Source organism: Vulpes lagopus, chromosome 2 (genome assembly GCF_018345385.1).
Source record: "Vulpes lagopus strain Blue_001 chromosome 2, ASM1834538v1, whole genome shotgun sequence".
NCBI lineage: Eukaryota > Metazoa > Chordata > Mammalia > Carnivora > Canidae > Vulpes > Vulpes lagopus.
This window is the reverse complement of record NC_054825.1, coordinates 13,729,266-13,754,292: the sequence shown is the minus strand read 5'-3', so window position 1 is coordinate 13,754,292 and position 25,027 is coordinate 13,729,266. Positions and strand designations below refer to the sequence as shown.

At 39.6% G+C, this 25,027-nt stretch overlaps 1 protein-coding gene across 3 annotated transcripts in view; it reads right to left on the bottom strand.

Moving 5' to 3' along the window:
* SHTN1 (shootin 1) overlaps positions 1-11,376 on the bottom strand; it is a 97,043-nt gene extending 85,667 nt beyond the window's left edge. For 2 of the 3 annotated variants that reach the window (XM_041743464.1, XM_041743466.1), the window contains exon 1: positions 11,177-11,376. In XM_041743464.1, the coding sequence (XP_041599398.1) occupies positions 11,177-11,234 (58 nt within the window). In that variant the 5' untranslated portion in view covers positions 11,235-11,376. The remainder of the gene's footprint in view (positions 1-11,176) is intronic. The other variant, XM_041743465.1, reaches the window with a different exon arrangement.
* Positions 11,377-25,027: the final 13,651 nt, after the last annotated feature.

The following is a 25,027-nucleotide window of genomic DNA, read 5'->3' as shown; positions in this document are numbered from 1 at the left end:
TAGTGTTGTGATTAAGAATGAGTTAACATGTAAGATGTAAGTTTTAAGAGTGCTTAGGTATATTATGTGTTCAATACACGCTAGCCATACTTATTGTTACTGATACAGCCAAGTACATCAGATCCCTGTGTATGATAAGAGATCAATCAGGCTGTTTCCTAATGCCCTCCAACTCAGGCTGACTTTTGTCGCACATGTCCCAAAAGATGGCAGAGCAGAAAAATCTCTGAAACCCTACTACTACTACCCTCTGCCATAAAGAAGAAGGAGGAGGAGGAGGAGGAGGAGGAGGAGGAGGAGGAGGAGGAGAAAGGAGGCTAACAATCAACTGTAGTGTGTTGTAGTTAAAAAAAAAAAAAAAAAAAGATGGCAAAGAAGTGGAAGCATGTCTGGGAGCTGTACTTTTCAATCCTGGCTGCACATTAGAATCACCTGGGGAGCTTTTAAATCATACAGCTGTCTAGCCCCCTCTCCACCCACCCCACCCCAAGATTCTAATTTAACTACTCTAGGGTGGACCTTGGGCACCATATTTGTTTGAGAAGTGAACACCCCAGGTGATTCTAATGTGCAGCCAGGAAAGGGAATCTCTACCTAAGAGGACAGAATGGAAGAAAAAGGGAGATGGGCAGAAAACAAGGAGAATATTAGGCAGAGCACGTGTTTCAAGAATCATGCTGGTTTTCTATTTTCTAACTCCCTAATGCCAAGAAAGGGAGCTTTCTTTCCAGGCTGCAAATCATGACATAGCCAGCCCAGAGATCAGATGAATAGACTTAGTCGTTTTAGAACCATGACACTTAAAGTTCATAAACACAGGCAATAACACCTCTAGCTGGGGTGAGTAACAATCATAGTTTTCCCAGGACTTTCCCAGTTTTAGACTGAAAAGCCCATTGTCCCTGGAAGACCTCTTTGTCCCAGGCAGGTTAACCACCCTATCTCAAGTACAAGCACCACCAGATCAGTACTTCCCAACCAATACCCTCTAGGTCTGCACTGGCAAATACAGAGCCACTAGCTACAAGTGGCTACTTCCATGTAAATTAATTAAAATTAATGAAAACTTAAAATTCTCTTCTTTGGGAGCACTAGCCATATTTCAAGTGCTCAGTGGCTACATGTGGCTAGTGGCTACCACAGCAGACACAGAACATTTCCATCTCAGCAGGAAGTGCTGCTAGACAGTACTATTCTGGACATCTCTATGCAGAGAGTCTAGAAGCACCTCAAACTCAACATGTTAGAAAGTGAACTCATCAAACCCTCTTTAACTCAAACCTCCTCCTTCCTCTATATATGATGTCTTTCTGGAGTCATCGCCTACCTGGTCATCAAGCTAGTACCTCAAGATCTACCTTGATTCCCCTCTTTCTCCCACCTTCCAACGAATTATCAAACTGCTCCCATCTCTTAAAACATCTCCCCAATCTGCTCTTCCTCTAGTGTGTCTGCCTTAATTCTAATCCTCAATGATGGTAAAATCCTCTCATGTAGCCTCTAGCCTCCCTCTATCCCAAGTTTGTTCTTCCCAAAGTAGATGGTTAGCATAGTAACAAAGCAATCTGGTTACATCATCCTTGGTTTTAAAAGCCCACAAAGATGTGAACTTTACAACCTGCACCCCACTCCTGCCATTCAGCCTTAGGGACCACCACTCAATCCATCACACCTCTAAGATCTTTCAGACCAGGCACCTTATAAACATTTTTCCCTTCGCCTGCAAGGTCTCCCCCACCACCCATTTTCCATGGCTCTTCCTTGACAATGCAATTCAACTGTCCTTTCCTGTAAGAAACCTTCCCCACATACCTAGGGCAAAAATCAACATTTATATTTCTAATATACTACCAGAGTATATTACTGTTCTTATAGTTCTACTAGAGCAACTATATATAAGATTATAAATTATCTGAGCATTAGTCTGTTTTCTTGTCTTCTCTCCCATTCCATTCATTGCTATAAATCTCACACCCAGCAGAATATGAAGCAGAGTTGGTACCTATGTTGACCGAACAGCTGGTTCATATAAATCTGTGATGTAAAGCAATTAAGCCAAATATTAACATCCCCATTTTAAAAATAAAGATACGTAGAAAAGTCAAATCCAGGCAGCCCAAGTGGCTCAGCAGTTTAGTGCCACCTTCAGCCCAGGGCGTGATCCTGGAGACTCGGGATCGAGTCCCAACGTCGGGCTCCCTGCATGGAGCCTGTTTCTCTCTCTACCTGTGTCTCTGTCTCTGTGTGTGTGTGTCTCATGAATAAACAAAATCTTGAAAGAAAAAAGAAAAAAGAAAAGAAAAGAAAAGAAAAGAAAAGAAAAGAAAAGAAAAGAAAAGTCAAATCCCACATTAAGAAACACTGGAGGCAGGACCAGTCTACTGATTTCCAAAGCCATTAAAAAAAAAAAAAAAAAACTACTGAGCATTACTATGTGCAATGCGCTAACACACTCGACGTGAAATAATCCTCTAGGGTAAGGACTATGCCTTTATGCATACAGATACCAACATCTAACACAATGCCTGAGATATAGCAGACTGTATAAATGTGTGTTAAATTAAGAAGAAAGAATGGATCTAGGTCTTCATATGAACAAATCGTGAAAGAGCACATCCTTTCCTCCTCATATTAAAAGGGTCTCTCACGTCACGTGTTACAAGATACTCAATAAAAGTGAAGCTTTAAAGAGCCATCAAATATAACCAGAAAAACACTGCCTCATAAGATCTTCTAATGTAGATTCTCATCCATTAAGTCTGCATCTTTGAGACTCATGTAGCCTTGAAACACCTCTTACTAATGGGGAACGAGGACATGAGTCATAAGAGATAATGTTCAATTAGGACATTATTCCCTTCTGCACATATGCCAATGGGTCCTCTCTCAGAGCCAGAGTAGAAAGAGAAGTCATTTATACCTCCCTTGTTAATTAAAGCATCAGAAAAGCCTGAAAAAAACACTGCTGGAAAATCTGATCAAAAAACAAAGATGACAGATTTCACATCTCAAAAGAAATTATGGCAAACCTGAAATTTACGCATTATTTGGTAGGACACACAGTTCGGTGCTAATGAATTAATGATGCTTACGAAGTACTCCCAACGAACTACAGTAATGACTTCAAATTAACCAACAGAAAGGAAGGAAACTGAGTATGTTTAAAATACACACGTAAGTCTGGTTTCCAGTCTGGCATGGAGCTTTTCTGTCAACACTCCTGTCCTCACAACAGAAAAGCTGAACAAACTGAAAATCAATGACTCTTCTTGGATCTACCCGAGAACTGAGGTCACAGGGCAAACTGCTATTCCAAAAATTGGGAGGGACAAGCAAGAGACAAACCATCAGAACTTCCTGGAGCAGCAGCCAAGGTGCAGAACTTGCTCAACAACCAGTATCAAGACAGGAAAACTTCAACTGTTATTGACGAATTGCTGAAGGCTCAGTCCTAACACATTTGAGAGTTAAAAATGCCAGTGGGTAGGCCAGTCTTAGGAACATCCGAACAAGGACGCCTGGGTGGCTCAGTGGTTGAGCATCTGCCTTGAACTCAGGTTATAATTCCAGTGTCCTGGGATCAAGTCCCACATCGGGCTCCCCATGGGGAGATTGCTTCTCCCTCTGCCTATGTCTCAACCTCTCTCTCTCTCTGTGTGTGTCTCTCATGAGTAAATAAATGAAATCTTAAAAAAAAAAAAAAGAAGAAGAAGAAGAAGCATCCCTATCTTTTGCGAGTTTTATCTCCAGGAGTGCCACCACAGCCCTGTAGTGAATTGAATATCAGAGGCCTGCCCTAGGGAGAAATGATTTCGCTAGAGTCTAACAGACTTGGGGGAAGGTGAGAGCTCACTCCAGGCCCCTCTCTAGCCTTCCCTTCTCACTTAAAGAAGAAAGATCAACACTGAGAAGCATATGAAAGTCATAGCCCAGGAGCACAGGCTCACCAGGAGGCTGAGACCCTATCACACAGGACCACAGGAGGCCTCCCCTCCCCTATACCTACCCTCATGAATGTTTACAGCAGCGTTATTCACAATTGCCAAAACTTGGAAGCAACCATCATGTTCATCAACAGGTGAATGGATAAACAAAATGTGGTACATCCATACAATTGAGTATTATTCAGTGATAAAAAGAAATAAATGCAGTATCAAGCCAAAAAAGACAAGGGGGAACCATATATGCACATTGCTAAGTGAAAGTCAACATAAAAAGGCTACATACAGAACGATTCCAACTCTATGACATTCTGAAAAGAGCAAAATGACAGAACCAATAAGAAGATCAGTGATGCTGCCAGGAGTTCAGAGGTAAAGAGGGAGCGATGAACAAGTAGAGCAGAGGGAGTTTTTGAAGCAGTGAAATTATCCTGTATGATAATATAATGATGGGTACATGTCATGCATCTGTCAAACCCCAAAATATGTGTAACACAAAGAATAAACCCCAATTTAAACTATGGACTTAAGTTAATAATAATGTACCAAAAATGGCTCATCAATTCTCAGAAATGCACCACACTAACACAGAATGGTAATAATAGAGAAAATGGGGAGTGGGGGAAGGTGAGGGGTTATGTGGAGATTCCTGCTCAGTTTTTCTGTAAACCTACCCCCCAAAAGTCTTATTTAAAACAAACATATAGGGGCTCCTGGGTGGCTCAGTAGTTGAGCATCTGCCTTCGCCTCAGGTCACGATCCCAGGGTCAAGTCAGGCTCCCTGTCTCTGTCTCTCTCTCTCTCATGAATACATAAAATTGTTTCTTAAATAAATAAGTAAAACATACATACATATATATATATGTGTGTGTGTATATATATATAAAAAACAATCATACTCAGATTTGTGCCACAGATTATTTGAGATAGGATCAAGTAACTAAAAGGATCCTAATACATTACTGTTCATTGTACCATACAAAAAATTTCAGAGCTCATGTCTTAATATTTAAAATACTTACCAACATGGTAAACAGACAACAACGAAAGCCATGTTCCTTCTACATTTTAAAGCAAAGCCTGGTTGTGTAAGAGAATAAAATCTAATATCCCTACGTTTTGGATCCAGTTTTGAGAATTTTTCCCACAGCTGCACTTACAAATCAATGTGTACAAGGATATAAGTTTTAAAAAAAAGGATATAAGCAACATTTTTATTTTAATAAACTTAAATCTTATAAACTTTAGTTTTACAGCAAAATTGCAAAGACAATTCCCATAAGCCCTACCCAGTTTTTCCTATCATTAACATCTTACGTTAGTATGGTACATTTATTAAAATCAATGGACCAATGTTAACATTTTATTATGAACTAAGGTCCATACTTTATTCATATTTCCTTAGGTTTTACCTAACATTCCAGTTTTCTTCTAGGATTCTATTCAGTACCCCATTATATTTAGTGGTCAGGTCTCCTTACACACCTCCTGGCTGTGACAGTTTCGCACTATACAGACATACACATATCTATAAATATTTCTATATGTAATCAATCATATGTAAGCAAAACATGAATTCATACCGATGTCTCCAACCATTATCTATTGCCCAAAGCATTATTTCTAATAGCAAAGACATAGAAACACAGAGGTGTCCGTCCAGAGGACATTAACTACATTGTCAGAAATCTGTAGAGTGGAACATCATCCAGTCAAAATTTTTAAAAGATTTTATTTATCTATTTGGGGGGGGGGGGATGAGCATGAGCAGTGGGGAGGGGCAGAGGGAGAGGGACAAGCAGACTCCCTGCTCAGCAGGGAGCCTAATGCGGGGCTCCATCCCAAGACCCTGAGATCATGACTTGAGCCGAAGACAGAAACCTAACCGACTGAGCCACCCAGGCACCCCTATCCAGTCAATTTTTAAAGATTTAATTCTATAGGTACTGATGCAAATTCTATAATATATATTCAGTGATAACTACAGAGGTACATACAAGCTCACAATTTCCAAAAGGAACTACAACAAAAAGTTAGAACTGTGAGCAATGGAAAGGGGGGGTAGAGCATTCATTATCAGTGGGGTATACTGCCCTCAAAGAGGAATGTGATCCTGGGGAGTACAATGATTTGCAGCCTCCAAAGGATCACAGTACATAAAAAGATACACAGTACCTCTATGGTATTAATATTTCATGGGAGGCAGGAACAATTAGGCGGAAAAAATGTTTATAAAGACTCCCCAAGAGAGTATAATGAAATAAAGATGAAGAAACAATGAACAAGAGGCCACAGTTCATTGTACTTTTCACTTTCTATGCTTGTTTTCCTATGAGCATACATTTATTTTTAAATTTAACTTTTAAAAAATCAAAGTAAGATTTATCTACGCAACAAAAGCATTACATGAATAAGGAAATTCTGACTGTGAGATGTCATTCGTCAGCCCATGGTGAGGGTCCATCTCATGGAGGGTTGTCCATTTGGTGTCTCTTAGGAGCTCACAACTTCAGGAGGAAATTGCATTTTTAATCAGTATGTTGGTTTGCAACAAACACCAAGTGTCCCACAAAGCCTAACATGCTTTCTATCTGGCCAGTTACAGAAAAAGTCAGCTGACCTCTGGTCTACAGTATATTCACTTAAAAATTTTTTTTTGGTGTGTACATATAGTGGAACACTATTCACCAAATAAATGAACTACAACTACACACAACACTGTTGATAAATCTCACACAGAACGTGTGAAACAAGACAGAAGCAAACACTGCATCCTGTAGGATTCAATTTGTCTAACTCTCAGAAACTGGCCAAACTTACCTTTGGTGACACAAATATCTTTGGGGAAAGGCAAGTAGTAATGATTGGAGGGGTTATGAAGGGGTTTCTGGAGATGTTCTGATTTAAGTGTTGTTAGACACATTTTTTTTTCAATAATTTCTTGAGATGTTCATTTAGAGTTCATGCACCTTTCTCAACTTACGTTATACTTTGTTGTAAAAGCAAAACATTTCAAATACCGATTTTACAAAAATATACCCAGATGAAGAAAATTAAATTTACCAGGCTTTTTTTCATAAATAAGTAGGTAAGAAAGTGCATGTGTATCCCAATTACTCAGAGACGGGTGGCCCCTAAACCACACTTGGAAAAATAACAATGTAAAGCCAAGTTTGCACTTGACACCATGGCAACCATTTAAACCCCAAACTGTTTTCTACTGACTTTGTATATATCCAAGATTGACAATGCTTCCACTTTCCTGACTTGATATGGTCCCAGTGGTAGGCAATCATTTGGCCCCTTTTGTCAAAATAATGCTCAAGCTACTTTTTGGCCTAGCAGTCAAGGGAACACTGGGAGCCTCTTTTAATTACTAACTCAGCTCTAAGAATGAGCCTGGCTAAATTTCCAGCTGAAGCTGAAGCACAATCTCTATAGTCTTGGGGAAAATGATAACTCTAAAGAGAAGAGGAGGTTACCTAGCTTCAAAACCCATGATCTTATCATAGGATAGTGTGTTCAGGGTGGTGGTTGTAATTTTGGTCTTACTTTCTAACATCCTCACTGTTGGGTGACGATCGCTACCTTCAACACTTCCTCACCAACTTCCAAATGACACAGCATTACTATGCTGACCAGTTGAAGGGACTCTGTTGTTTGTGTCTGTTCAGCCTGCATCCTCCACTTTTGGTAGTGGCACACCATTCTTTTTTGGACAACTACTCTAATCCATTGGTCTTTGTGGGGGCTGCCAATCAAGGTGCCCTGCTGTTCCCTGACCAAAGAACTTAAACCCATGATCCAAACTGGGCCAACTGGACACTCTTCCTGGAATTCACATGCCCACCATCATCTCTAGACTAGGAACTCTTCACCAGTCGGGACAAAGTTTTATTCATCTATCTCTGATGCCTAGCACAGTGCCTGGCTATGAATATTCAATGTCTGTGGGATGAATACACTACAAAGAAAATCATGTACCTTAAACAAACGCTGAGCTAAGTCGATCATTTCCCAGCCGCATTCTGGAGGGGGAGCAAATTGTATGATGTTTTGTAAGGGAAATGTCCACTTTAGTAGCTAGGAAATATGCATCGGAAATAGTACCCTAAGTTGCCATTTGTCAGTGCATTAAAGACGTCAATCAGTCCAATAAAATAAAGCTCCAAAAAGGACAAAAAGAGAATTACCTCATTACCTCAACATCTGCTTGAACATAAGCAATCACACACTGGCTAATTTTTTTAAAGGGACATAATATAACTTTCCAGAAAGACATAATATAGGTAATTATACCATTCACGAGAAGGGAACATACAATGTTTTGAAGTAATTCAGAAGTGGGTGTGATTTATAAGACATAGAGCTTAGGGAATGGTAAGTATAAATTAGAGATTGTTCATATTATGACAGACTCCGTCATTACATTTCACAACTTTTGTCAAAAGCAACCTTAGTCACCACACCAATGAAGACTTCACATTAGGGAAGGCTGCTGTCAGTGCTGCCATTCAGAGTAGATAGGAATCCTCTTTCTCAACACCCTCTCGGGAATGGGTTCAAATTTTTGACTTAAAAATCTGAGGAAAAAATGAAATAAGGAAACCTCCATGGCCAATAAACACGTATAAAGATGTCAAACCCCGCTAAGAACCAGGTAATACAATTTTTCTAAAGGTACTATTTCTGACCATCAGATTGGTAAAAATTGCAAAACTTGTCAGACTGCCAAAATTAGTAAAGACTGATGTTGGTCAACATTGACAACTGTGGGGGGAAACGGGCACTGCTGGGGGGAATGTGAACTGGTACCATCATATGGGGGGGGGGAGGCACTTTGGCGATGCCTGGCACAACTTTATGTCTACTGGCCCTCTGATGCAATGATTCCCTTTCGAAGACTCTATCCTAAAAAAAAACGATGTGTGATTATACACATTTGTGTGACTATTTGATTCATGACTCTCTACTAGACAATAAACTTGGGTAGAGCAGACTATCTATCTGGTTCACTACCTCTACCCCCAGTACCCACCACGTGGCGCTCAGATATGGTAGGTATCTGCTAAGTATTTGTTAAAGGAAGAAATGAGTGTGTTGAAGCGGTATCAAAAAAGGAAAGTAAAGTGTTCATCATAATTGGTTCTTCTTGTCTACATTAAACAAGAGTGGTAGAGTCCGTCACAATGTTAACAGGTACTTTTTTTTAATGTCTATTTTCAAAAATAAATCAGGCACACTGTCAGCTTACAAAATTAATTATCATACTGGTAACAGCCCAAACACCTAGCAGCCTGTCTTTCCACCTCAAATCCCTAGCTTTCCAGTTAGTTCCATGGGTCAAACAGCTATTAAATGCTCTTGAAATGAGCCAGTTGTTATCACGGTCTATGATCCAATGACAAAGAAATGCCTGGTTTTGAGATGGGCTGAAAATAATCCCAAAACCTGTGTAACTAGACTCAGCACCCCCCAAAAAAGTGCACCTTTTAAGAAACACAAATTTCCAAGTCTACCCGTTCTATTGCCTTTAACATGCCCATAATCAAGGAAGTATATCCTCTAAAAATACCAATACCATGGATTTGTTTTCCCGTATGAGAAAGAACCAAAAACTTTAGAATCTTCCTTTTTCCTCAGCTCTCAAATCCAACATAGAGACAGAGGATGTGTTTCAAAATCAAGTATAAACAACTTGTGGATTATGTGCTTTGATAAACCTACCCTTGGAATGATTATATTCAGAAAAAAAAAAAGATGTGAAATTTTTAACTGTATCACTACTTGAAAACGGACCATCCATCAAAAGTTCTGGTATCCACCGGCAGCTATCACCAATGATGAAAGCTCCAACCATCTAGAATATGAAGTAAGAATCTTTATGTTACTGGGGGAAGAGTGCTATTGGAACTAAGATATGGACCGAATCCAGCCCCTCACTAAACCGCTTGAGGAATGCCCGCTAAGGGCATTTTGCAAACCCACTAGATTCACTGATGCTTGGGACTTTATGACCCTAAGGCTTAGTCCAGGACGGGTGTTGAAGGTACTGAGAAGGCAAAACCCATGAACATTTATCCAACACTTTCTAAACACTAGATATTACAAAGAATCCCGTTCTGTCCATTTCAGGGAGGTAACAATTTCCCCAAGATAACAGGGTTGGCAAACAATCGTGCTGAGATTTGTTTCCAAGAGTGTCAACTCCAGAGAGGTCTACATACCTCGTGCAAATGGTATGATTGTGGTTTCAAGGAGCAACAGGTCATACACTGGACAGGACCTGATAAAATCGTATGGCTTAGCCCATGTCCTTAGTCGGGTAAGGAAGGCATGATAACCGCAAGGCCCCTGGAGGGGCAGAGTTTCTTCCAGGTTCACAAGAGTCGATAAGTTGAGCCAACAGAAGCAAAAGAGCCAGAAAACAGCAGGATTGGCCACAGAGCAGGACCTCCTCCACGATGTGGCCGCGTCAGCAAGTAGTGATTCGGCAAAAGTGCACGTTCCTACGCATTTTTATTTCCTAAATCTACGCAGTTCCTCTCCCTCTCCCTTAACCCATATTCTCGGGCCACCGTGGGCCTGGGTAAGGACGGGCATTTTGAAAAGTGAAGAGTGTCGAAGTCACATGTGCTCGCCAACGGGGCTTTGTTGAGAAGCGCAGGAGGAGATGTAGGCGAGGGATGCGGGAGCAGGTGCCCCGCGGTGACCTGGCGGGGGTAGAGACGCGAGGGCACGCGGGCGGCTCCCCCGCAGGCCAGGGCCGGACCCGAATCCAGGAAGCCCGGCACAGGCAGGGTGTTGGCTACTGACTAAGAAACTGCTAAAAATGGTAGGTGGTAAAGCACATCACGGCCTGGCAGCGTGGCTGGGGAAGGAAAGAGGAACCAGACCGACGCCGAGCGAAAGCCGGGAAGGCTGGTGCGAGGCAGCGCGCAGGCCTCCCCGCGCCCGTGTGCAGGGGTGGGGCCCGGCGGGGGCGGCCGAGGGGGGCCCGGGCCCGGCCGCCCCCAGTCCGGGCCCCTTGCCCCACCCCCGCTCAAGCAGCCCGCGCCAGCTGCCCCCACAGCCCCCGCCCCCTGCCTGACCCCGGCCCCGGCTCCGCCAGGCGCGCGGGCGCGGAGGGCGCTGCAGCGCCGGGCCCCGGACACCTCCCAGCGCGCCCGCCGCAGCCCCGGCCCCGCGCCCGGGAGCCGTCCCCGCCCGCACCTGGCGGCCGCGCGCCCGCCTACCTTGCTCCTTCAGGCTGGTGATGAGCTGCAGCTGCTTCTCCTCGTCCGAGCTGTTCATGTTGGCAGGTGGGGCCGGGAATAAAGGCAAGGAGGGAGAGGCGAGGGGTGCAGCGGGGGGAGGGGGAGGGGGAGGAAAAGCAAAAGCCGCCGGTGGCGTGCGGCGGCGGCACTACCCGGAAGTCGGGTCCGCTCCCGCTCCTCCTCCTCCTCCTGGCGCCGAGCGCGCGAGTGAGATCATCCCCACGCACCTACTCGGCGGCCGCGGCGGCTGCACCTGCGGGCGCGGGGGGCGGGGCGGGCGGGGCCCGCAGCCCCGGGCGGGAGGTGGGGCGGCTGCGGCGCCAAGCCCTCCCCGCGAGGATGCCCGGGGCGGCGGGGGGGGGAGCTGGGAGCCGCGCGGGTGCGCCCCACCCCTGGACACGCGCGATCGGGGGGAGGGGGAGCAGCCGGCCTGGGGGCTGCGGCGTCCCTGGCGACCGCGCTTGGGGCGCTGCCGTGGGCCGACCTCGCGGGCCGCCAAGGGAGGGCGGGACGTGGTGGGCAGTAAACACCAGTTTAACCCAGTTCTCACCCCGTGGGAAATCAGCTGCCCGCAGGGGGCCAGCTCAGGGGACGCGGTTTGCGCCTTGGAAAGCTGGCGGGGACCGAACGGGCCAGCCCGGGGCGCTAACGCCTGCGGAGCAGAGGAGGGCGCGGCCGTCAGCGGCGGCGCCCGGGCCCGGCGGCCTCCTGCAGCGGCGCGGCTCGGGAGGTGGTGGGAAGGGGGGCGCACCCTGCGGCACGTGGACCGCTCTGCGGGGGCAGGACCTTGACCTTGGAGAGGCAGCCGCCGGCAGCAGAGCTGGCCCAGTGAAGCCCAGCATCTGTCCCACTTCACTGCGCTCTGCACGGTTTAAACCCGGCTCCGGGTTAGACCCTGACCACGAGAGGTGTGGCAGGCCCGGCACACATCAGAACGGCTCTCCCCAGGCCCCAGTTGCTGGTTAGTCTTTGGTCAAGTCTCCTGACCTCTTCCAACTCCCATCTAAAGAACGGGAAATAATACCATACTTACTCTCCAGGAAGATACAAAGCACCAAATCTACAATTTGACACACAATGGGTGTTCTTTTTTTCAAGATTCAGATCACAGGTCAGGAAAAAAGGGGTTGTGAATGCTAAATTTAAACTAAAACGGGCATAGTTCTTTTACACTGATCAGTAAGCATCCAAAATAAATCCAAACTGAATTAGACCCACTGCATAGCTTGGTTTTTCTCACTAACAAGCCCCTACTGTGGTTACTACACCAGCACAGCGCTTCTGCTCAATACTCACTTGCAAATGTCCAACTCCATTTACTGAAGGGGGGTCTCTCTGACAGTGGGGGAGGGGACTGGAATAAAGGTAGTTGCTGCAACCAGTATCTGTCTGGTGCACCTACTAAATTCTAACTAAAACTTTGGGGAAAAAAATCATAGCTCTGATTTCTCCAAAAAAAAAAAAAAAAAAGGTGACATAATATTTTTAGGATGGGTGATTTAGTGGCAGAATGACCCAAAAAGGCAGCACAGTATTTTTAAATTAGAGTGATTTGGAATTTTGAAAATTCAAAAATAATTTTGGTATGGTGTCTTATTATCCAATCCTTTCCCTAGTTTTTCATGAAATAGTTTAGGACTTGCAGATCAACTGTCAGGAAAATCAGCAAGAGATTAACCGAAAGGCCTTTGCCCTGAGATTACCTGAGGTTATATCTTAATCTTCAAAGATAAAGTGCCAGGAAACATGAGACAATTCAGATTCAGCTATGACAAAGTATGAATGATATGTGCTGTTGCCAGGTATTTTGTATATAGAGAAATCATTTCTTTTTTTTAAGGATGTTATTTGTTTGAGAGAGAGAGAACAAGCAGGGGAGAGGGGCAAAGGGAGAAGCAGTGGACGGCAAGGAAGGAGCCAGATGACAACAGACAACAATGTGGGGCTCCATCCCAGGACCCTGGGATCATGACCTGAGCTGAAGGCAGATGCTTAGCCAACTGAACCCCCCAGGCGCCCCAAAAGAAATCATTTCTTTCCAGAAAAAAATCAAGACATTGGGCAAGAAATGGCCACCTGGTTTTTGTAAGGCAGCCAGGAAACCTGTTAAACCTGATCAGTCACCCTGATTGCTGGGCAGTGTCCAAAGACCTCTTCCAAAACTACCTGATCAGAAATATTTTCTCATACTCAACCAAATATCAGGACAGTGCCTATTAAATATTTGAGTTAGTTCACAAAGTTCCATTATTTTAATGGCTGATTTAATCATCTACTCCAATTATACAGTAATTAGGTATCCCTTTTGGAGGTTAAGAATGAGTTAATTAATTATCAAATCTATAATCAAATTGAGTGCTTTGGTCCCTGGCTTAATCTGAAGCCCCTTGAAATCAATCCTGTTTACCTTCCCTGAAATTAAAATAGCCTTCTGAAATACAATATGGTATTATCTTCAGGGCATGGAATGAATTATTAGGATGGCTATTAGAGTCAATTATTGGGATTCAGATCTCCCATTACGCTATGGTTTATTTATATGATATGAATATTGATGGAAAGGATAGAAGTGATATAATTAGTTTTTGTTCTGCTTAATAATGCACATAGGGATTTTTGTTGCAAGCATCACAATGGAATTATTAACCTCTATATAACATATAATTAAAAGTCTTTAAAAAATGTGTATATATATATATATATATAGAGAGAGAGAGAGAGAGAGATATGGAGAGGACAGACTTTTAAAAGATGAATTGGAAGAATATTTACCAAACTCAGGATAATGGCCACCACTAGGAGTAGAAACAGGCCCAAGCAGTGAGGAGTAGAATGAGAGCAGTGGTCAAAAGGATTTTCTCTTTAATGCTTATTTGCATTTTCAGGAAATAATAAATTTACATGATTTATGTAATCTTTTGAAGTATACAGATAAATAAGATCAAAATAGAACATGAAAAAAAGGTTGATTTTCTTTGATCTAACTCCATTTTAGGGAATTATCTTCAAAGTCTTTATATGTAAAGCTATTTATTATTATGATATAAAATTGATAGCACTATTATTTAACAATAAAAAGAAATAAAGTGTACATGCTACAACATGGGTAAACTTTGAAAACACTATGCTAAGTGAAAAAAGCCAGTAAGAAAATACCAGATATTATATGATTCCATTTATATAGAATGTCCAGAAGAGGCAAAAGCCATAGAGAAAGTTGAACAGTGATTGTTGAGGACTGGACAGCAGTGGGGGAAATGGGAAGTGGTTGCTTAAGAGGTATGGAGTTTTTGTTGGAGTGATATTTTTCCAAAATTAATTGTGATATTTGCACAATTCCATGAATAAATTAAAAACCACTAGGACTATACACTTTATATACTTTGGGAGAATTTTATATGTGAATTACATCTCAAAAGCTGTTATAAAAACAGATTTTCAGAGGAAAAAATGTTTTACATCAATACACACATAACTCTACTAAAGTTTCTTATACAAGTATTTTTCATCTTTCAAATCTCACTATATATAATAGTTTGTTCCAAGTTTTACTAAACATTATTTCATATACACTTTATCTTGTACCAACATAATCTACATATTTATTCAATCCCATTCCATTACGTCAAATGAACAATTAACCATTCTCAGATTCATAGATATTTGAGGTGTTACTAATTTTGTCTCTTTATAAATAGTACAGCAGGAATATAAGGGCTATGCCAAGGCATGTCATAGTCAAACTGTTAAAAAGTAAACATGACACTCAGGTCTTAAAGCAGCCAAAGATAAGTACCTACTACATTCAAGAAAACAACGAGAGTAATGACAGACTCCTTATTATTTAATGTTGTAATCATTAAAGAATTACAACAATATTCAACACTCAACAATGTAAAATTCACAATATCCAGCATCTAAAAATTAGAGTAAGCAAAGAAGCAGAAAAATATGATCCATGATGAGAATCCAGTGAACAGAAACAGTATCATGACAGAGATGATGAAATTAGCAGACAAGGACCTAATAGGCAAAATTATAAGTCTTATAAATATGTTTAAGATATATCAAAGATAGGGGATCCCTGGGTGGCGCAGCGGTTTGGCGCCTGCCTTTGGCCCAGGGCGCGATCCTGGAGACCCGGGATCGAGTCCCACATCGGGCTCCCGGTGCATGGAGCCCGCTTCTCCCTCTGCCTGTGTCTCTGCCTCTCTCTCTCTCTCTGTGTGACTATCATAAATAAATAAAAATTTAAAAAAAAAGATATATCAAAGATATAAAAGGAAACATAAACAAGATGAAGAGGAATCCAGGAGTTATAAAAATACTCTAACAGAACTATAAAAGATAAATATAAGAAATAAAAAATCGGGCAGCCTGGGTGGCTCAGCCATTTAGCACTGCTTTCAGCCCAGGGTGTGATCTTGGAGACCCCAGATGGAGTCCCATGTGGGTTTCCCAGCATGGAGCCTCCTTCTCCCTCTGCCTGTGTCTCTGCCTCTCTCTCTCTCTCTCTCTGTCTCTCATGAATAAATAAATAAAATCTTTAAAATAAAAAAAATAAAAAATCCTACACATATCATCAGGGAGGATTTACTGCAAATTAGATAATACAGATCAATGATCTTGAGATAGAACAATAGTAACAATCCAAAGTAAAACACATAGAACAGGGGCACTTGGGTGTCTCAGTGGTTGAGTGTATGCCTTTGGCTCAGGGCGTGATCAAGTCCCACATCAGGCTCCCCATAGAGAGTTTACTTCTCCCTCTGCCTGTGTCTCTGCCTCTCTCTGTGTGTCTCTCATGAATAAATAAATAAAATCTTTAAAAAAACAGAATAAATTAAACAAGCAACACAGATCTGGAATACAACATCAGGCAGGTGAGCACACATGAAATTCATGGCCCACAGGGAGATGAAAGAATGCTATATGAAAAAATGTGATCTTGGGGTTTTTGTAAAAAGATGTTATATATTTATTTGAGAGGGAGATATCATAGTGGTGGGGAGGGGCAAAGGGAGAGGGAGAAGCAGACACCACCACCACCATCACCACCCCACCCCTGCTGAGGAAGCCCAACGTGAGGGCTGGATCCCTGGATCCCAAGATCACAACCTAGGCCAAAGGCAGATGCTTAAGCAACTTAGCCACCCAGGCACCCCTGAAAAAATGTTTTTAAGTGACAAAATGCGGCTACAAAGATCCCAAATTTGCTGAAAGATGAATTTATAGGTTCAAGTTCAATGATTAATTCTCTACAGGAATCCTCAATATGATTAACAACAAAGTTCTTATCAGAAATTGTAGAAACCCAGAGCACCTAGGTGGTACAGTCAGTTGAACATTCAATTCTTGGTTTGGGCTCAGGTCATAATCTTAAGGTGATGAGATAGAGCCTCACATCAGGCTCCATGCTTAGCAGGGAGTCTGCTTGAGATTCTCTCTCCTTCTCCCTTTGCTCCTCCTACTCATGTGCTTGCTCTATCTCTCTCAAATAAATAAAATCTAAAAAGAAGAAAAAAGGAAATAAACAGTGAAACACAAGGTAGTGGGATGGCATATTTAAAATGCCAATTTTAATAAAACTGTCAATCAAGAATTCTATATCCAGCAAAAAATGAGGAAGAAATTAACAAAATTAACAAAAGTTAAAATAAGTCATTACCAGTAGACCTGATCTAAAAGAATGCTAAAGGGAGTCCTTCAGTTTTGAATGAAAAGGCATTAGACAGTAACTCATAAATGAAGAAATAAACATCTCTGGTAAAGGTAGATACATGAGCAAATATAAAAGTCAGTATTATTGTATTCTTGGTTGTAACTTCACTTTTTATTTCCTCCATTATTTAAAAGACTTGCATTAACAGTACTTATAAATCTGTGTTATCAGACACACATTGTATAAAGATGCAATTTCTGACAACAATAACAGGGGCAACCTATATTGGAGCAGAGTTTTTGAAAGTTGTTGAAGTTAAAATTGCATTAATTCACAGTAGAATGTTATAAATTTAGGATGTGAAATGTAATCCCCATAGTAACTACAAAGAAAATATCAATAGGATATACATGAAATCAAAATGGTCAACTACACACACACACACACACACACACACACACACACAAACCCTTAACACAAAATAAGGTAGTAATATAGGAAAGGGGGCCAAAAGTTTTAAGGCATATAAATAACAAGCAGCAAAATGACAGAAGTAAGTCATTTCTTATCTGTTAATTACTTTAAATGTAAATGTATTAAACTTTCTAATCAAAAGACAGAGATTGGTAGAATGCAACAAACAAACAAACAAAAACACAACTCTATGCTGTCTACAAGAGACTCACTTTTGATCCAAAGACAATACTTAGGTTGAAAGTAAAATGGTAGGGCAGCCTGGGTGGCTCAGGGGTTTGGCGCCTGCCTTCGGCCCAGGGCATGATCCTGGAGACCTGGGGTCAGGTCCTGTGTCAGGCTCCCTGCATGGGGCCTGCTTCTCCCTCTGCCTGTGTCTCTGCCTCTCTGTGTATGTCTATCATGAATAAATAAATAAATAAATAATCTTAATAAAAAAAAGAAAAGAAAAGAAAGTAAAATGGTGGAAAAAATATATTCCATGCAAATAGTAATCAAAAGAGAGCTGAGGTGGTTATACTAATATCAGATAAAACAGACTTTAAGTGAAAAACTGTTACAGGAGACAAAAAGCACATTTTATACTCACAAGGGGTCAGTTCATCAAAAATATGTAATAATTGTAAGCATATATACAGCAAACAACAGATTCTCAAAATATATGAAGCAAACATTTACAGAATTAAGAGAAATTACAGAACTACTTAGAGAAATAGTTCAACTATAATAGTTGGAGACTACAATATCATTTTCAATAGTGAATGTAAAATCAAGATAGAATATTGATAAGGATAGAGAGGGCTTAAACAACACTACAAACCAGTGGTATATAACATATATAGAACACTCCAGCCAACAAAAGCACAATTCACATTCTTCTCAAGTACACATGGAACATTTTCCAGGATAGATATTATGCTAACCCAATAATTTAGTCTCAATAAATTTAAAAAGATTGAAATCAGGGGATCCCTGGGTGGCTCAGCGGTTTGGCGCCTGCCAAACCCAGGGCACGATCCTGGAGTCTCAGGATCGAGTCCCGTATCGGGCTCCCGGCATGGAGCCTGCTTCTCCCTCTGCCTGTGTCTCTGCCTCTCTCTCTCTATCTGTGTCTATCATAAATAAATAAATCTTTAAAAAAAAAAAGATTGAAATCATAAAAACCATACAAAATATCTTCTTCGACCACAATGAAATGATAGTAAAATCAATAACTGAAGGAAATCAGGAAAATTCACATAGGTATTAAACAACACCCTCTTTAATAATCAAAATTTCAAAGAAAAAATCATAAGGCAAATCAGAAAATACCTAGAGAAAATTAAAAACAAATATACAGCATACCAAAACTTATGAGATCCAGTGAAAACAGTGTTCATAGGCAGTTTATAGCTATAAATGGTTAACACTGCACCATGAGAAAATAGAAAAAGCAAAATAAACGCAAAGTTAGCAGAAGGAAGGAAATAATGAAGACTAGAGATAAAATAATAGACAAGAGAAAAACAATAGGAGAAGCAATAAAATAAGGTTATTTCTTTGAAAATATCAACAAAATTGACAAACCTTTAGCTAGAGTAAGAAAAAAAGAGAGCCAATGCAAATAAATCAAAAATGAAAATGGAGACATTGCTACCAATCATACAAAAATAAAAAGGATTACAAGAAAATAATATGAATAATTGTACACAACAAATTAAATAAAATAGATGAAATGGACAAATTCCTAGAAACACACAAATTACCTAAACTGACTCAAGAAGAAATGGAAAATTCAACAGACTCATAGCAAGTAAAGAGATTGAATCAGTAATTAAAAACCTTACAACAAAGAAAATTTTAGGACCAGATGCTTTCACTGGTGAATTCTACCATTTAAAGAACAGTTAACACCAATCCTTCTCAAACTCTTTCAAGAAATAGAAAAGGAAAAAAAAAAAAAGAAAGAAAAAATAGAAAAAGAGAGAATTCTGCCTAACTCATTCTGTGGGATGAGTATTACTTGCTATCAAAGCTAGATAAAGACATCACAAGAAAAGAAAATTATATACGAATAACCCTTATGAATACAGATACAAAAGCCCACAACAAAATTCTAACAAACCTAAGCCAACAGTACACTGCAGGGATTATACAACATTACCAAGTGGCTCAATATAAGAAAAAATCAATGCAATACATCATATTAATAGAACGATAATAACAACAACAACAAAAAAAAACACCCATAGTAAAGCTAATAGAATTCATAAGTGAATTCAACAAACTTACAAAGTACAATATTAATGTGCAAGAGTCTGTTATGGTTCTGTATGCCAGAATTGAACAACCTGAAAGAAAAATTAAGAAAACAATTCCACTTATAATAGCTTCTTCAAAAATTAAATACTTAGTAATAACTAACCAAACAGTTAAAAATTTATATCCCTAAAACTACAAACATTGCTAAAAGAAAATAAAGAAGACCTAAGTAATAGAAAGATATCTCATCTTCATGGATGGGAAGACTTAACATTGTTAAGTTATCAATAATTCCCAAAGCAAACTACAGATTCAATGCAATTCCAGCATCTTTTGTTGTAGCAATAGATGAGCTGATCCTCAAATTCATACATACGTGAATACCAAGGAGCCGCAGATAGCTAAAACAATCTTGAAAAATAAAAATAAAATTGGAACCTTCCCACTTAAGATTTACTACAAAGCTACAGTAAATAAAACAGTATAGAACTGGAATAATGACAAACATATCAACCAATGGGATAGAAAAGAGAGCCCCAAATAAATTCTCATACATATGGTCAATTGATTTCAACAACTTAATGAGAAAAGGACAGTCTTTTCAACAAGTGGTGTTTGGGAAACTGGATATCCACATGCAAAGGAATGATATTAGACCCGTATTTTACAACATATAAAAATGAACTCAAAATGGATCAAATCCAAAGTATAAGAGCTAAATAATCTAACTATATTACTAATGTGTGACATTATCTCACTAAAGGGGATAGAGGGAAAAGGAGCTGACCTTAGTACTTTGGACTGCATGGCTAAAAACAAAATGAACTGTACACAAACACTACCCTAGTTGACAAATAGGTTAGCAATTCTGAAACTACTCAACATATATACTCAGATTGAGTAAATAAGTAAATAAATTGTAGATAACAGGAGGAAGGTTTCTCACTGTCAGAGAAAGAATTTATAGTCAATCCTGCTACAACATAACATATGTGTTCTAAAAAATAATCACCCTGCACAAAATTGCACAATAAAAACTGTACATCTTATGGGGAAAATGAGATTGGTCACAGCATTCAAAAACTTTCAGTGGAATATTGTAAAAAAAAAAAAAAAAAAAAAAAAGGTAGGAACCCCAACAAAAATGGAAGCATAGTTTTACACATGTTAAATGATTAGGAACTACAGGATACTAAAATTGATAGGACATCATAAGGGCTGCAGTTTATGAGTTATTGTGAATGAGAAAAGAATGGTTATCTGACATCCCCTTTAAACAGACAAGTTTAGTGGAACCTGGGTGGCTCAGTTGGTTGAACGTCCAACTCTTGATTTCAGCTTAGGTCATAGTCTCAGGCTCATGAGAGCAAACCTCATTTCAGTCTCCATGCTGAGTGGGGAGTCTGCTTGGGATTGTCTCACCCTTTCCCTCTGTCCCTCCCTTTCATTCTCTTCCTCTAAAATAGATGAATAAATCTTTTTAAAAAAAATCTGTTTAAACAGACAAGTTTAAAACCATATATGGTTGGGTATGGCTCACTGTCCTTAATTAGGTTGGTGGCCCTGAACATCACAGTACTTTCCCAATCGTAAATCCTAGGCATGTTTTTTTTCTTTTTTTTTCCAAGTTTTTATTTAAATTCCAATTTGTTAGTGTACAGTGTAATACTAGTTTCAGGTATAGAATTTAGTGACTTATCACTCACATACAACACCCAGTGCTTTTCACAAAAAGTGCCCTCCTTAATGCCCACTGGGCATATTTTCTGACACTGAGAAGTAGGTCTTTCAAGGAAAGCATTTATAATAGATACATGTTTTGTCATAATTAGAATTTTTGATCCAATACATAGCATTCTTCTTCAATTAACTTCTATCACTGTTAGAAATTTTTTTGCTACTTTCTCACTGGTACTTGTCTCTCTCAGCTGGATTCTTTGTAGACACCTGTTGGCTTTGAAAATTGTAGTGATGTTTAAAAGCATGAAAGCAGCCACTACCAGCACTAAAAGGAACCACTTTTGCAGGATTTGGTAATTTACACAAGATCTTTGTAAATAGTGCTTTCTAACTCTGATTATGAGAATAGATGATCCGGAATTTTTCTGTTTGGTCTTCAATTCACACACCCAACTATCTTTCCATTTATTTTAACTTTTTAGGCTTAGTGCTTACTGACTTCACAACACTTAGAGTTGTTCCATCAGAGAAGTTTCTTTTAACAGCACTGTCTCAGATAATCCTCAATGTGGATTCTTTTATGCCCACTGCTTAAGAGACATCACATGTTCTCTTGTTTCTTTCAAAATACTTCATTATTTCTGGCTTCTCCTCGATACTTAAAGCTTTCCTTTTCCCTTCATTGAATGGAACACTTAGATATGTTTTTGAAATGAATGAATGAGTGAATGAATGAATCACAAATGCGAAAGAATAGCAAAACATAACCTTGTGGGATGAAACATGCAATGAGTTTAAAAAGCTGTGGATATTTGAGGTTTATGTATGTGTGTGTTTTATGTACTCCAACATGGCTTGATTCAGCTGGGTACAGTTTTCTCTGTTCATCTAGTGTTACCCAGGGATAAAGTCATGCAAAAGAAAACGTGAAATGTACGTCATGTTCAAATTATTCCTAAATATATCTATTGCACTCAAATTCATGTTAGAAAAACAAGCATTATATTAGAATTTACTATACCAATAGGCAAGGAAGGAAGGATAGAGTGAACCTGTTGATGCTGGAATAGAGAGATAGCATTATAAATTCATGTCTATTTTAACATATGCACAGATAATTAGGCATATACATATAGATATGTTTATATCTATAGGTGGGTTAATCTACATAATTTATTTCCTAGCTTTGTCCACTGAGAAGGCCTAGAAATTATAACATCCCAGCCATCAATGAGAGCCAACATTCAGATTTTCGTTTCTAAATACCATTCTCTAAGGAAAGGAATTGGAGTGCCTTGGGGAAATTGCTGATTCTAAGGCTGAAGCAGAAAGAATGCAAGAGGAGCCTCAGGCATCTTGTAGAATGTCAGGAGAGGGAAAGAAGAGAGGGAGTGTGTCAAAAGGACTCAGGAGTCAACCGGAAAGTGGATACAGCTGAAACAATTTGAGCAACAAGACAAATAATAATAGCATGGGATTCTAACTCAAGGATTAAATAAATACCCATGAGTGTATACTGCAATAATTAAATGATTAACTACATTAATGGGGAATGAGGAAAAAAGACTTCCTTTTGGAATTTGGTGTAATATATGTAAATATCCCCTCTCCCCCAGGAGGTGGAATTTAATTCCCCTTGAGTGTGTGCTGTATTTAGTGAGTTTCATCTAAAGGAAAGAGAATGGAAAAGAAAAAAATAGTAACTACAGAGGAAAAATCGAGTAGACAGCACTTTAACCAAGAAATCAAGAGTGATCAAAGTTAACATAAACAGTGATAAATCATGCTGATATCTTATGTCCAGTGATAGGATGCAATGAGAAAGGTACTTCACATCTGTGGTATTTTTCATGAAACCCATAATTCCAGTATTGAGAGAACATGAGACAAACACAAATTAAGGGACACTTTATTGATTCCTTCCTTCATTCATTCACTCATACATACATATATACAAAATACCTGCCCAGCACTCTACAGCTATTGAGATCATGGAAACCATGGAAAGACAAACTGTCACAGATTAGAGAAGATTAAGCCATAAAGTAATGCAGTATCCTGGATTGGATCCTGGTACAGAAAAAAAAAAAAGCATCAGTGGAAAAGCTGGCAAGGGACCATAAGGGAAGGAGGGGAAACTGAATGGGGAAAAATCAGAGAGGAAGACAAACCATGAGAAACTCTTCACTCAGGAAAACAAACTGAGGGTGGCTGAAGGGGAGGTGGGTGGGGGTATGGGGTAACTGGGTGATGGGCATTAAGAAGGGCACGTGAAGTCATGAGCACTGGGTGTTATACTATATGTTGGCAAACTGAATTTAAGTTAAAAAAGAAAAGAAAAGCTGGTAAAAATCCAAATAAAGTCTGCAGTTCTGCTAAGGGTATTGTGTCAGTGTTGCTCTGTTAGTTTTGACAAATATACTGTGGCTGTGTACCCAGCAGGCTATGACTACATAGGAAAGATATGTAGGAACTCTCAGGATACTCCATACTATCTTTACAGCTTTTCTGTAAATCTACAATTATTTCAAAATAAGAAGTTAAAAATCAGTCTGCACTCACCATATTAACATACTAAAAATAAAATCCTGCTTGATCATCTCAAATAGATTCAGAAAAAATCTCATTCAAAACTATTCAGTACTAATTCATGATGAAATCTCAGCAAGCCAGAAATAGAAGAGAACTTCCTCAATCTGAGAATGGGTCTAGAAATCTGAATCTAACACATAATGATGAAAGGCAAAATACTTTCACCCCTTAAGATCACATGTCTGTTCTCACCACTTTTATCAAACAACATACTGGACATCCTAGCCGGTGCAGTAAGGAAAAAATAAATAAGTAAAATGCATACAATCTAGGGAAAAAAAATAAGTTAAACTGTCTTTATTTACAAATGACATACTCTCATGAATGAATAAATAAAATCTTTTAAAAATGACATAATTATATACACGGAAAAACTGAAGGAATTGTCATAAAAGCTATTAAAGTGAATAAATGAACTTACCAGAGCCGTAAGATATGGAGCAATATATAAAATCAATCATATGTCTATGTAATAGCAACTAATAACTAGGACTTGAAAGTTTAAAGTGATTTCATTTATAATAACAGTCAAAATACAAATAATTGAGTAATACTTTTAACCACCCCTGCAAAAAATGTTCAAGACCTATACACTGAAGGAATATTTTTAAATCCTGAAAAATTGAAGACATAAATAAATAAAGGGGTATACCATGCGTAGGAATCAGAAAATTTAATATGACTAAAATGTCAAATCTATAGATTTATAGTAATTTGAATAAAAATTCCAGCAAGTTTTTTTGTTAGAAAATAAAAATCAATACTAAAATATATGGCAAAGCAAAGGACCTAGAAAGGACCAAAGAAATCTTGAAACAAAACAGAAAATCGATAAGGAAACACTGGACTTGAACTACACTTTAGACCAAATGGGCTAAGAGAAAATGTATGGAATATTCCATCCAACAGAAGCAGAATACACATTCTTCTCAAGTGCACGTGGAACATTCCCCAGGATAGATCATAGGTTAACCACAAAACAAGTCTTAACAAATTTAAGATTGAAATTATACAAGTATCTTTTCCAACCAAAATGGTGGCCATTTTGAAATATGCCCAGAGAATTCTATTATCCTTACTTAGGCCTGTCTTCAAGAGAAACTATTTTACTAGAGCCTAACCTAATGAGATTTTTACCAGAACCTAACTAACCAGGAGAATGGGAATACCCAACTGTAGCC